Source organism: Suncus etruscus, chromosome 5 (assembly GCF_024139225.1).
Source record: "Suncus etruscus isolate mSunEtr1 chromosome 5, mSunEtr1.pri.cur, whole genome shotgun sequence".
Taxonomy (NCBI): domain Eukaryota; kingdom Metazoa; phylum Chordata; class Mammalia; order Eulipotyphla; family Soricidae; genus Suncus; species Suncus etruscus.
Window position 1 is genome coordinate 93,338,753 of NC_064852.1, and position 12,573 is coordinate 93,351,325.

General features: G+C 38.5%; 1 protein-coding gene across 1 annotated transcript in view; it reads right to left on the reverse strand.

The window, feature by feature from the left end:
- Nucleotides 1–12,573, reverse strand: part of MAP3K20 (mitogen-activated protein kinase kinase kinase 20) — a 199,224-nt gene that overhangs the window by 47,444 nt on the left and 139,207 nt on the right. Inside the window, exon 12 of the mRNA XM_049773534.1 lies at nt 222–266. Within this exon, the coding sequence (XP_049629491.1) occupies nt 222–266 (45 nt within the window). The remainder of the gene's footprint in view (nt 1–221; nt 267–12,573) is intronic.

A 12,573-nucleotide genomic window follows, 5' to 3' on the forward strand; every position in this document is an offset into this window, starting at 1 on the left:
ATTCAAACCAACCACCTTAGGTCCTGGATCAGCTGCTTGCAAGGCAAACATCACTGTGCTATCTCTCTGGCCCCAAATATATCTTATTTTGAAGTGAAGAAACAAAATGGAACTAATATAAGAGGTGGCCAGCAGGCCTTATTTTGAGGTCCACTGTATGTTGAGATCTGACATGTGAAATACCCACACAAAAGAAGGAGGCATGAGCAGAAGCAGCTTACCACGTCTTCTTCTGTCCATGCACCAATATCAAAGGAAGGCAGCAACTGTGTAGGAAACATGAAGGAAATGAAAAAAAAAAAAAGTGATAGTCTCATTGTCTTTGGGCTTATCTCCTTGTGGTGGTATTTAACACTTGGTGTCTGTTTTGGGTTGGTTCCTGCATGAATCAACAGTCATTTTCCTGACCTTAAGAAGAATTTCTTGGGGCCCCGAGATTTCTCCCATAGAACTCAATTATGGGCAGCATTCTCTTGATAATTATGCTTTGCAATATGTGAACTGTTGAAGCTGAATTTTCTATATCTTGAGATTTTCTTCTTTTTGTACTTGGTACCCCCCACAATGGGGCCTTGGCAGTCAAGGAATTTCTGACAATTGTCAGATACCACAGCTTTATTCAGAAATCTCCAATAGAAAGTTCATCTGATTACTCATTACAATTCATAGGCAACTGCTTTGTAGCCACTTTCAAAGGCTTATTTTCACAAGGAATTTCTAAGTATTTAACTAAATATTTGAATACCTTATATATTTGACAACCAAATAAATGCATGGATAAAGGACAAGTAAAATTGAAACTATTCTCTGAAACCCAGGGTATAGAGTTACTTTATCTAAAACTAAATGTAGCCTCCCTTCCCTTCCAGTCAAGTGGACAAACAGGAAAAAGTATTTAATGATAATTTTCCTTCAACCTGTTCCATTTTCAGAGCCAAGTAATGAGCTTCAGGATCAATGCTGTGGCCAAATCACAAGCTCTCACATAATTTGGAAAGATCTCTGAGTTATGTGAGTTCAATAGGTATTTGATAGCTACAAATAACATCTTTTGGTGGATGAATGGATACAAAAAGAACTTAAATTCAATGGCTTAGATTATGAGTTTAAAAATCAGAGTGGGAAATAAACCCTTTGACTTCAAGGGCATTTTGAAATCAGATGTTCAAGACTCTGCTGGGAAAGATGCAGGCAAGGCCTTTGAGGAACTTTTAATTTAATTTCAGGTGAAAACTTATGGATGTTACATGGAGGAGTTCAAAGTCACCTTCATCCTATGTCAAAGCTGAGTTAATTGGCATCTAAAGTCTGTCAAATATTTGTTAAATAAAGTCGAAGAGTGCATTTATTAAAATGCCACCTTCTCTGTCAGAGAGTTCATTGTGTATAATGGTTGTACCAGGGAAGCACATGGGTTTCTTAAACTAAATTGTGAAGAACGAAAGGCCTGTTGGTTTGACTTGGGCACCGTGTAACAGAGAGAAGAGAGGTGAGTCCAAGAGAGAAGCAGGAACGAGGCAAACTGAGGTGAGTAGGAAGCCATGGGGAGGGAAGATGAACATGACTTTTGCTTAATTGAAACACTCATGGCAGTTTGCATATCTGAAGGAATAAGGGAAATGAGGCCAATTTTGGAGTCCAGCAAAAATTTAAAAATGAGTGGCTGAAATGAACATGAATGTGCAGACTTTGTGTATTATAGGCAAGTTTCAAGGACACAAATCACTGCAACTCTATGTATATTCTGCTACCCCCATGTGCTCTGATTTCATCCAGGTTGGGCCTTCCTTCCTCGGAAACACCTGATGAAGAAAAGAAACATCACATATACTCACCTGCTTTAATAATGCAGTGAGAAAAATGACTTGAGGAATAGAATCTAAACTGAATTTGAATGAAATTTATAAGTTCTAATTTTTTTTTTGCAGGGCAACTGGAGACAGCTGCAGAAAGATGTAACTCCCTTTTTCTCATAAAGCAAATGTGAAACGGGAATGTTTCTGATTAGTTCAAGAAACAAGAGACTGAGTTACAGAAATATTTTCCTGCACCATGATTGGCTCATATGGCAAGTGTGTATCCTTGTGTATGTGTAGTGTTTTGATTTTTATATGACTTCCAAATGTGATAACCAGAATTGAGACACATTCCTCAGCTAGAATAAAGGTAGGAAAGGACTACAATCGAAACCAATATCTTTGCTTTTAATGTCAAAAAGAAAGAAGAGCTTTCTGGCACACTGAGGCTGGCTTGTCAAAATGGCACTGAGGGAAAAACAGGCTTCAGCTGGGAGACTTCCTCAGGCAAAATCAAGGCCCTGGGCCCTCCTGGGTTGGAGAAGGTTGGTGTGAGTTTGTCAGAATGAGATAAGAACTGATGATGTCCAGCCACACCATGGCTTCCTGTCTCCTGTATGTTTTGTGTCTTGTGCATATGTTGGTGTGTCTTAGGTGAGTTCTAAGCCTTTCTCTGGGGATAATGAAAACATACCCCACCTTCTGATTCTCCCAATTACCTGTCATGTTCTTTATTTACTCGCCAGCTGGTTTCTGGGAGCAAAGACACACATATTCATGAGCATGAGTATGACAATGACATCTTCAAAGGATTTTGGGGACCCCTCTGACAGAGATCTGATATACACAGCCACACATAACAAAGGGATTTACTGTCAAAACGTTTATTGCAAAATGGAGTCTTAAAACAAAGGAAAGCAAAAGTTCACATCAAAACAAAATGTCTGACACCAATCTAGATTTCTGAATACATTGTGGACTTTGTGCTGGAATATCAAATTCCAGCTATGAAGTCAATAACTGAGTAGTCTTACCACACAGGATTAATATTTAATATTTTATATAAACATTATACACGGTATTTGGCATAGGACTTTCTCAGATAACATTGCAGTAGAATAATTGAGAAAAATGTTTTGTTTTTTTAAAAAATAACAGTAAAGTGATTAATGCCATCTAGTCAAAGCTCACACTCAGAGAATATAAATAATTTCTATTATTTAGTACAAAACTTTTGAAAACAGTGCAAAAGCAGTAAGTGCAGTGCATTGTTCTGACATTAAAAAGGTGCTCTATTCTGCACACAATATAATTCATATACGTGTCTGAAATTCTATTTTCAAAGTCAAGAATCACATGCCAGCAAGTTCCTCACAGACAATTGAGTGCAAACTAACCTGGACTCAAGGAAACGAGGCTAGTCCTGTGGGTTTCCCAGTACTCGCTTATTTTCCATCACAGAAATGCAATGGCCAGAGCTATGTGGCTAGGCTTCCTGGACAGAACGGAGCAGATTCTTCTCTCTAGTAATTGCTTTCATTTTAAACTGAAAAACAATCTCACTCCAAAGCAGCAGAAGGTGCCTGATTATAGAAAAGTTATGTTCTACGACCTATGTGCCACAGAAAGATATGCTAGTTTTAAAAGGGCTACAATGAAGGTTAGAGTACCTTAAACCAAAAACAAACAAACAAAAACCCACCTTAAACAATATTTAACTAAAAAAAAAACGTTTCAAAATTATCTTTCATGATAATCTTATCAACCCTAAGAAAACTCTATAAAGTGATATGCACTGTAGCATTGTTGTGAAGTCAGTCTGGACTCTTCCAAACCTTCCTCCCACCTTTGGTTTCCTGATATTTTCAGGGAGCAAGTCTGAAAAGCTCTCCTGGGGCAGGGGTCCAATACATCTTTAAGAGCGTGGGAAGAACCAGACTTAAAGTCAGTCCTCAACCTTTCCAGGTCATCAAAAACAAGCCTGCTATGAGCCCCTAATATCTTGCTGCTGGATACTTTTAGAAAATATTTAAATGTAATTTTGTTAAATAAAAACTGAAGTTTAGAAAAGGAACTTTATATATCAACAGGGTGACTGCAGAATTAAAGCTACTTCAGAGTAAGACTTTACTTCTTTACTTATTGTGGGATCAGTAGCTCTCCCTCTGTTCCCTCTCTCCCCTTGTCAGTGTTTCACAAAGCTCCTACCTGAATTCTTAGGAAAAAAGACACCATTTCAATGAGTGGAGGTTTGGGGAAAATGTCACATAAAACAACCTACAAATTCCAAATTGTGTGGTAGGATCTGTTGAATTCTGTGTGAATTCTGGCCTCTAATTTTTTTTGAGATATTGGAGAAAAAAATGTGGACTCTTAAATTCCCAGGATTAGCAAAGGACAAGATTACTGGCATTTTGGATAGGACTGCCTATGGGTGGGATGGTCCTGGCATGCAGAGTATACTGTTGTTGGCCCAGGCCAATAAATATTCACCTCTAGTTACAGAGAGAACCAAAACATGCCATTGGCTGACACCACTCCTGCAGTTGGAACTGCTCAGAGGGTGTCATTTCTTTGAATTTTCAGTTTTTTAACACTGAGTTCTGTGTTTGATTTTTCATTTTGGGGAGACATCATGGATCTAGGTTTGATCCTCAATACAACATAATGTAAAACATTCTTCTATGATTTAAATTTCAGGGATGCTCCAGTTCCTAATACAAAATTTGGAACAGAAAGCAAAATAGCCAGTGCTGTAGCATAATTATCTATAGCCTGATTACAGGTGAATAATTTCAAATGTATCAATGGGGCTATTAGCCTGGTGCATTTCAAGCCCTTCCTGTTTCTCATCTGCAGTCTTGGGCTCTGCTGGTCGTAGAACTTCGATGAGGTGAGATAAACAGTGGCCATTGAGAAATTAGCCAGACTTAATAATGGAAGACCGAGGCCTAACCACAGAACCTTTCTTTCTGGGGCCTATTTAGTTTCTTTCATTAATGCATCAAAACTTTATGTATGATGATAGTTTTACATGTCAATTAAGAGAAAATATCCTATGTTGTATGTTACATACTTATTGCTAATTTTTCATAAATAAAAGACAAAGTTTACCTTCCCTTGGGGTGCTAACGATGGATTCCAGAGCTTTACACAAACAAAACATGTGCTCTGCTACTGGGCAACATGCCACCCCCTTCCCAGGTTTACACTCTTATGCAAAGCACACAGATCCTAAATTAAGTTACAGAGATTCCCTAATGGGCAAAGCCTTTTTACTAACCTCATGTCAAAACCCACAACATTCCCTCCTGTGCCTTCTCCTCCTCTTTCATTTCTTTGGCATACACTTAGCCAATGTTTATGGTTCTATGATACATCTGGTTTGCTCAGGTCTGTCTTCACTCATGAGCATGCAAGTTCCCTAAGTGCACATGGTTTTATCTAACTGTTTCTAAAATAGTACCTGACATGAAGACAGAGTTCAGTGAGTGTATGTGGAAAAGATGGATTTGGTTTTGGTGAGAAAATATTCAAGGGTCTTTTTAAAAGTTTTTTTTAATTTTTGGGGGGGCAACACCCAGTTGTCCTGAGGAGGTACTCTTGGCTCTTTGCTCAAAAATTACTTCTGGCAGGCTTGGGGGACCATACAAAATGTGGGGAATCAAATCTGGTTAGCCATGTGCAAGGCATGTGCTATAACGCTGACTCATGCAAGGATTTTATTAAACATTTTTTCATTTGTTTTGGGATCACTTCTGGTTGTGCTCAGAGTTTACCCCTGACTCTGCAGTCAGTGATTACTCCTGGTGAGGATTTAGGGGCCATATGAGGTGCTGGAGATTGAGCCTGGGTCAACTTTATGCAAGGCAAGCCCTGCAAGAGTGTAAATGGCTTTTATTCATTTCTTCTTTTTTGGGGGGTGGAGTTTGGTTCCCACCCGGCAGCACTCAAGGGTTACTCCTGACTCTGCTCAAAAATCTCTCCTGGCAGGGTCAGGGGACTACATGGGATGCTGGGAATTGAACCAGTTCATCCTGGGTTGGCCGTGTACAAGACAAATGCCCTACCGCTGTGCTATCACTCTGGCTCCCATCTTCTTTTTTTGTTTTTGTTTTTGTTTGAGGCCATATGTAGAGATACTCAATGGTTACTCCTAACTCTGTATTCCAGAATTACTCCTTAAAGTGCTTAGGGGATCATGTGGGATGCCAGAATTAAACCCAGTACCCTACCTATCTGGTCCCTGCATCAGGCTTTGTGTGTGTGTGTGTGTGTGTGTGTGTGTGTGTGTGTGTGTGTGTGTGTGTGTGTGGCTTTTGGGTCACACCCGGCAGTGCTCAGGGGTTACTCCTGGCTCCATGCTCAGAAATTGCTCCTGGCAGGCATAGGGGACCATATGGAATGCCGGGATTTGAACCGATGACCTTCTGCATGAAAGGCAAACACCTTACCTCCATGCTATCTCTCTGGCCCCTGCATCAGGCTTTAAACAGCCATATCTGGCTCCTTTCTCTGAGGTGGTGGGGCCCAATGTCCTAGAGCATATTGGGAACACAGGAATGGAAATTTCCTATTGGGATCCACACCCAGATCTCTGCCAGGGAGGTTAGCTTGACTTAGGGAGTTCTCTCTGAGTGACTCTAGACATGAAGCCTCCCTTTGTGTCTGATTATTATCAGTTATATAGTATGGCATGCGTAGACATTAAAACGACAACAGGATGGGTATATGGGAGATCATATTTTGTAGGAGATGAGCATTAAGTTGGAGAATACATATACGGCCTGCAAATACTTTAGATGAGGCAAACCTAACCTGGCTTTACAGTTTTCAAGGAACAACAGACTAAATATATATAGAGAGCTTAATTCTAAGAATGTTCTCTTTCCTGAAAGTGATCTACTTTGAATTTCATCTAGCCAACAAATATTACTTGAAATTGATGGTTTTGTTTTAAGGGTTACTGAAATCACTTATTTTTCCATTTTTCTTTGGTCTGATGTATAACAGCTAACTTGAATCAGTGACATGAACTAAAAGACTATGGGCCTGAGACTATAAGTGCTTTACATGAACTATTTTTTGGCCTCATCACAACAATCCCTTGAAATAGGTACTATTCCCAGTCCGTCATTATGATGAGACAAGGCTAGCTCATGGCCTATGATTACACAGAGAGGAGATTCAGGATTCTGAATTAAAATCACACTCCAGAGCTTTCTTTTTAAAATCATGAGATCAAGACTGCTTTCCACCTCACACCCAGAAGATGAATGATATTTCTCCAAAGTTGGCCAAACAAAGTGCTGATTCTTTTGTGCTATTTCTCAGTTCATAATGAGATTAGAGGCATGCCATGCTTCAAATTCTAAGAGGCCTTTTATGACTGAATACACACTTGGAAAAGTATTAGATAATATCTTTGATGCTTTCCTTACTCTTCCCTAAAAGGAACTACTAAAAGTACTTGGGTTTACCAGTCAGATGAATGGCATGTCTTTCTAAGTTAGGCTGGAAAAAGGTCTTTGTTCTTTTGCTTTTCTTTGTAGGATTTTGTTGTTGTTAAACAGAGTTTTAGAAATTAAGCAAATATATAGTGACATTGGGAGACTCTCTAGCTTGCCAGATATGCAAAACACACTTATTTCTCATAAGACCAGCAGGGCTCAGGAAGGGTTCATAGACCAGTCTGGAAGGCTACTTTGACAGAAAAAAGACCGTTCAGTCTGGACTTTGCCTACACAGATAGAGCTTTTACTCTTTTTCATATTGTTTAGTTCCCCCTTTAGACCATCTGCACCTCTTATCATACCTTACTGAAAGTGCAACACAGGCCCAGAACAGTAACCACTCTTGCTGGCAGTAGCCTTCTAAGACCACATCTTTCTCTGTGCCAAGTTTCAATTGAAACTTACATTATAGTAGGCTCCTTACAGGCTTTAAGTTTGACCCTGGTATGAGAGGCTGCACCATGTTTTGCTAGCTTCAAAGGAGATATCTGTCCTTCACACATGCTATCAAGAATATATTTCAGATATGATTTGGAGAGTTAGGCTGCAAAGCATTAAAAATGCCTGCCATCTAGGTATTCCTGAATTATATGTAATAACCATCTTTCATCTCAATTATTTTATTATTGGATTTTTAGTCACTATTAATTATTTTTGACAGTACAGTATATTGTCATAAAAAGTACATTATAAGAAAATCAGGCAGAGAGAAGAATTAGGAGTTAAAAGAGGCCTTGTTCAAACTTAAGTTTTGTAGATATTTGAATAAAAAAATCAACTTAAAACTATAAAATCTTCATCTAAAAGTCAGGATGTTATTAGTTTAAAAATACTATATTTTATCTATAGAATCATAAATTTCTACAATCAGGCACCTTGTTTGCTGATTTCTTAAATAAAGCTTTTTACCTTAGAGTTTTTTGCTATTTTCCTGTAAGCAAAGTAAATCATAAAGTAAAACAGATAGAGAAATGACTGTCATATAAATGTGATTTGCCTAAAAAATACAGTGCAGGTTTTCTACCTCCTTACTGTCTTTCGTACAGACTGGCTGAGATAACAAGTTTTTGTTTTCCCAAACATTGTCAATGTCATCACTTTGTTTTCTGCTTTTAATCACTATTATTATCCAAGTCATTCTCCTCCTCCTCACCGTCATCATCATCATCATCATCATCACCTTCTGACATGTCAAAATCACTGAACCCCACGGCCATGTTGACCTTCTTCCCCCTTCTCTTAGATGTGGTTTTGGAAGAATTCTGCTTGGCTTGCATGTTTATCTGCATCCCAGAATGCAGCACAGCTCCTGCTTTGTTCATTGAGAAGATATCCCCAAAGCCCATCAGCATCATGGCCTGCAGACTTGGGTTCATGCCATGGCCCTCCCCGTTACTTGTTGCTGTGATCTGACATGACATCTCTGCACTGTTTGATTCCTCTGTCTTAGATTCAAAGTAAGACTCCTCAGACATTCTTGCAGCAAGAGGCAAGAGAAGCTATCACAAGGGAAGAGAGGACAGAAGCAAAAAGAGAAATTAGGACCAATTTAAACAAAGGAAACAGATTCCACAATATTCGTGGGGATTGCACAGGAAGTTAATGATTAGTGAGATAAATAAATGTGGGAATTATGTGAGCAGGTATTTAATGGCAGGCTTGGTCAATCAGCTTATTTGCCATAAATTCACAACAGCAGTGTCAGCTCAGTCACAACCCAAAGTTTGCAAAGCACCACGGCAAGCCACATTTCAAATGGAAAGGAAGTTACAATTTTTAAATCTTGGTTTTGCTTAAAACAAAATAGATTTTAGGAGTGCTCTTAATTTTTCCCAATTTTGCTATTATACAGAAACATTTACGTGATCATTATATTAAAAAGGAAATAAAGTTGAGATGATATCTCAAGTGAAAATCAAGGAATCATGTACTGAACAAGAAAAGATTAGAGGAATCATGAAAACAGTTTACCAGTCAATCCAGTTCTAGGGAAATCTGGCTCACTACCTTAACTGGATTAGTATTTGACTATAAACTAAAAATGACTCTAGAGTTTTTACCTATTAATAATTATAGCCAGATAGGCGACAACACTTGTTATGAAAAACAATGCACTGCGGGCAAATTTTCAACCTGTATCCATCATTTAAGGTAAAAACAGTGAATTAGAAAATTGGAAAAAGGGGTTGGAGATATAGTACAATGGAAAAGGTACTTGTCTTGCACATGGCTGACACAGGTTTAATCCCTGGCATATCAGATGGTCCCTCAGCACTGCCAGAAATAATTTCTGAGTGCAGAGTTGGAAGTGACAACTGAGTAGTGAGTGCCAAGTGTGCCCCCCATATAAAAAAAACCCAAATTTGAGAAAAAATAAAATTGGTGAAAAGGGAGTAGAATTAATTTAGCTTATCACTGTTCCCTTTTTTCTTTTGTGTACATTTTCTACTATTGGCAAATACCCCCACTCCAGGAATTAATTCTCCTTTTCTGTTGATATAAAACATTTTAGCTCTATTATGTTTTGAACAGTCTCCAAATTTCTATGAATAAAATCATACAGTATTAATTTCAGAGGTAAAGCTAGTAGTATCTAAAAAGTATTAGTAGGCCAGGAATGGGCTCAAAGGAGTATGTACACATGCCTGACATGAAAAAGGCCCCAATTTCATCCCCAGTAAAAGGCATTCCTGAGACTCCTTAAAAAATGTATTTCTGGGGCCGGGCGGTGGCGCTAAAGGTAAGGTGCGCCTGCCTTGCTTGCGCTAGCCTTGGACGGACCGCGGTTCGATCCCCCGGTGTCCCATATGGTCCCCCAAGCCAGGAGCAACTTCTGAGCGCATAGCCAGGAGTAACCCCTGAGCGTTACCGGGTGTGGCCCAAAAAAAAACCAAAAAAAAAAAATGTATTTCTGCCTTTTCTTTTGAGAAACCTGAAAATTAATGTCAGAAAGTTTGATATCCAAATACAGATATATGTTATAAACAATGTACAAACAATATATTTATAAAAAGACTTATTACTAATATAAATTCTGGGATGACCTACTAGGGTGATTTTTGAGAACTAATTTTCTAACTTTTTGTTTGTTTGTTTTTGGGTCACACCCGGCAGCACTCAGGTTACTCCTGGCTCTGTGCTCAGAAATTGCTCCTGGCAGGCTCGGGAGACCTATGGGATGCCAGGATTTGAACCACTGTACAAATGCCCTACCTCCATGCTATCTCTCCAGCCCAAATTTTCTAATTTTTGAACTAAAATTAGGGTTGAGTTTTTTTTTTTTATTTTTTTTTAGGGGCCACATCCAGCAGTGTTCAGGGCTTATTCAAGAATCTGCACCAAGGGATCATTCCTGGTGGACTCAGGTGACTATATGAGGTATTAGAGATAAAACCTGAGTTGGCTATTTTCCAGGCATGCTCCCTGGTATTATGTCTCCAGCTCTCAGGGTTTAGTTTTAAACATCTCACTCTTTGAAGATAAAACTTCTGAAACTGTTAGTACAATAAAAATTTCTTATAATTCCACTACCAAATACCAATTTTGTGGAAGAAAAAAATGCATTAGATCGTTTAACGCTGAAAAGAGAGTACTATTATTTTCCTTACAAATTTTTGAGTGTCTCAGATTTGTTAACATTCTGAGATACTCTTGAGAACTCTGTTGTTTCACTATTTGCGGCAGTTTCCTTGCAGTCTGTTAGAGACTCTGTTCAGAGATCTCTAAAAATATCTTTCAAATTAGCTTCCATTAATTATTTTTAATATATATTTATTAGACCTACCAAGGAGTGCTCAACAGGCCCCAAAGCATTATTGGTTCAAGAACTCAGAATATGGTGCTACTTGGGCCCTGTGTTGGTATAGGGGATTTCCTGGGACATTCTGGAGGTGCAGGAGGCCTTAAGCAGTACTTAGTGATGTTGGTGTCAGGGACTGAACTCAAGTCAGGAGTGTGCTAGGAATATATTCTATCTGTTGTTCTATCTATTGGCTCCAGCTTTTGTTCTTTTATTTTGTTAAAAACTTTATTTATTTATTTGTTTAGGGGCCACACTTAGGGGTTACTCATGGCTCTGCACTCAGAAATCAACCCTTGCAGGCTGGGGGACCATATGGAATGCCAAGAATCAATCAGGGTCCCTCCGGGGTCGGCCACATGCAAGACAAATGCCCTACTGCTGTGCTATCTCTCCAGCCCCATCCAGCTTTTATTCTTAAAGTCATTTTTTTCTTCAAGTTAGAATAACTAGATTTTTAGATTTTTATAATTAATATGAGTCCCCATACAAGAAATCTAACCTCTAACCATTTCTTTTGTAGATTTTATCTTCTCTTTTTCTCAGAAAGCTCACTAAAAAAAGGCAACTGGAAGAAAAACCTTTTACAAAGAGAAAAGAAAACAGCTACATATAAAATACAAGAGCCCAAACTTTCTTTCCTTTGGAAACATCAGAGCATTTAGCAGAAAAGAAACAAAAAACAAGTGTTAGAAAGAAAAGGTAACCTTACAAGTTTTTTTTTTTTTTTAAAGGCTGCAAATCTCACTGAGCTGGTACATTATGCTGTCTATTGTTAGATGAGCTCTCCAAACATTTATTTTACAGCAAGTTTTCTGCAGTTAAAATGCAAGCACAAGACCTACAGAGCCCTCATGGATATTCATTATTTACTCCCCAACTTTGTGACTAATGCACTACATGAGCAAGCAGCCTGTAATTTCCTAGCAAACCAATGTTAATAAACCAAAGAAAGATTCTAATATAAACTCTCATTGTGAGTTTCAAGGTTTTTCCTTACAATGCTGTGTTCAGAAAGAGTTAAGCCATGCAGTGCTTTATAGCTTAAAATTTCATGGTACTTTTTAAATAAACATCAAGCAAAAAAAAACAACCTTTTAACTTGGGGAGAGTGTGCTGAGGACTTCAGTTGTGGAAAAAGCACTGTTCTCCCACAGTTTCTTGAGCAAGACTTCTGAGTCTGCCTTTGAGTATCAATTCAACCAGAACAGGAACCATCCCTCAACGAACTTCTGGAAAGCCAAACTCTTTTTATAGAACTTATAATTGGTACTACCTTTTGAATGTCTCCTAATTATATTGTGTATAGCAATTTAGTTCTGACTTAGGGATTCCCTGCATAGCCCAAGATTTAATTTTGAAGAAGCAAACCCTGATCATTAACATTTAACACATATGCTTTTCCCTTTTGGGGAGACAGGATGCATTCCACACACAATAAAAAGGAGGTAAATAAAGTTTTTCT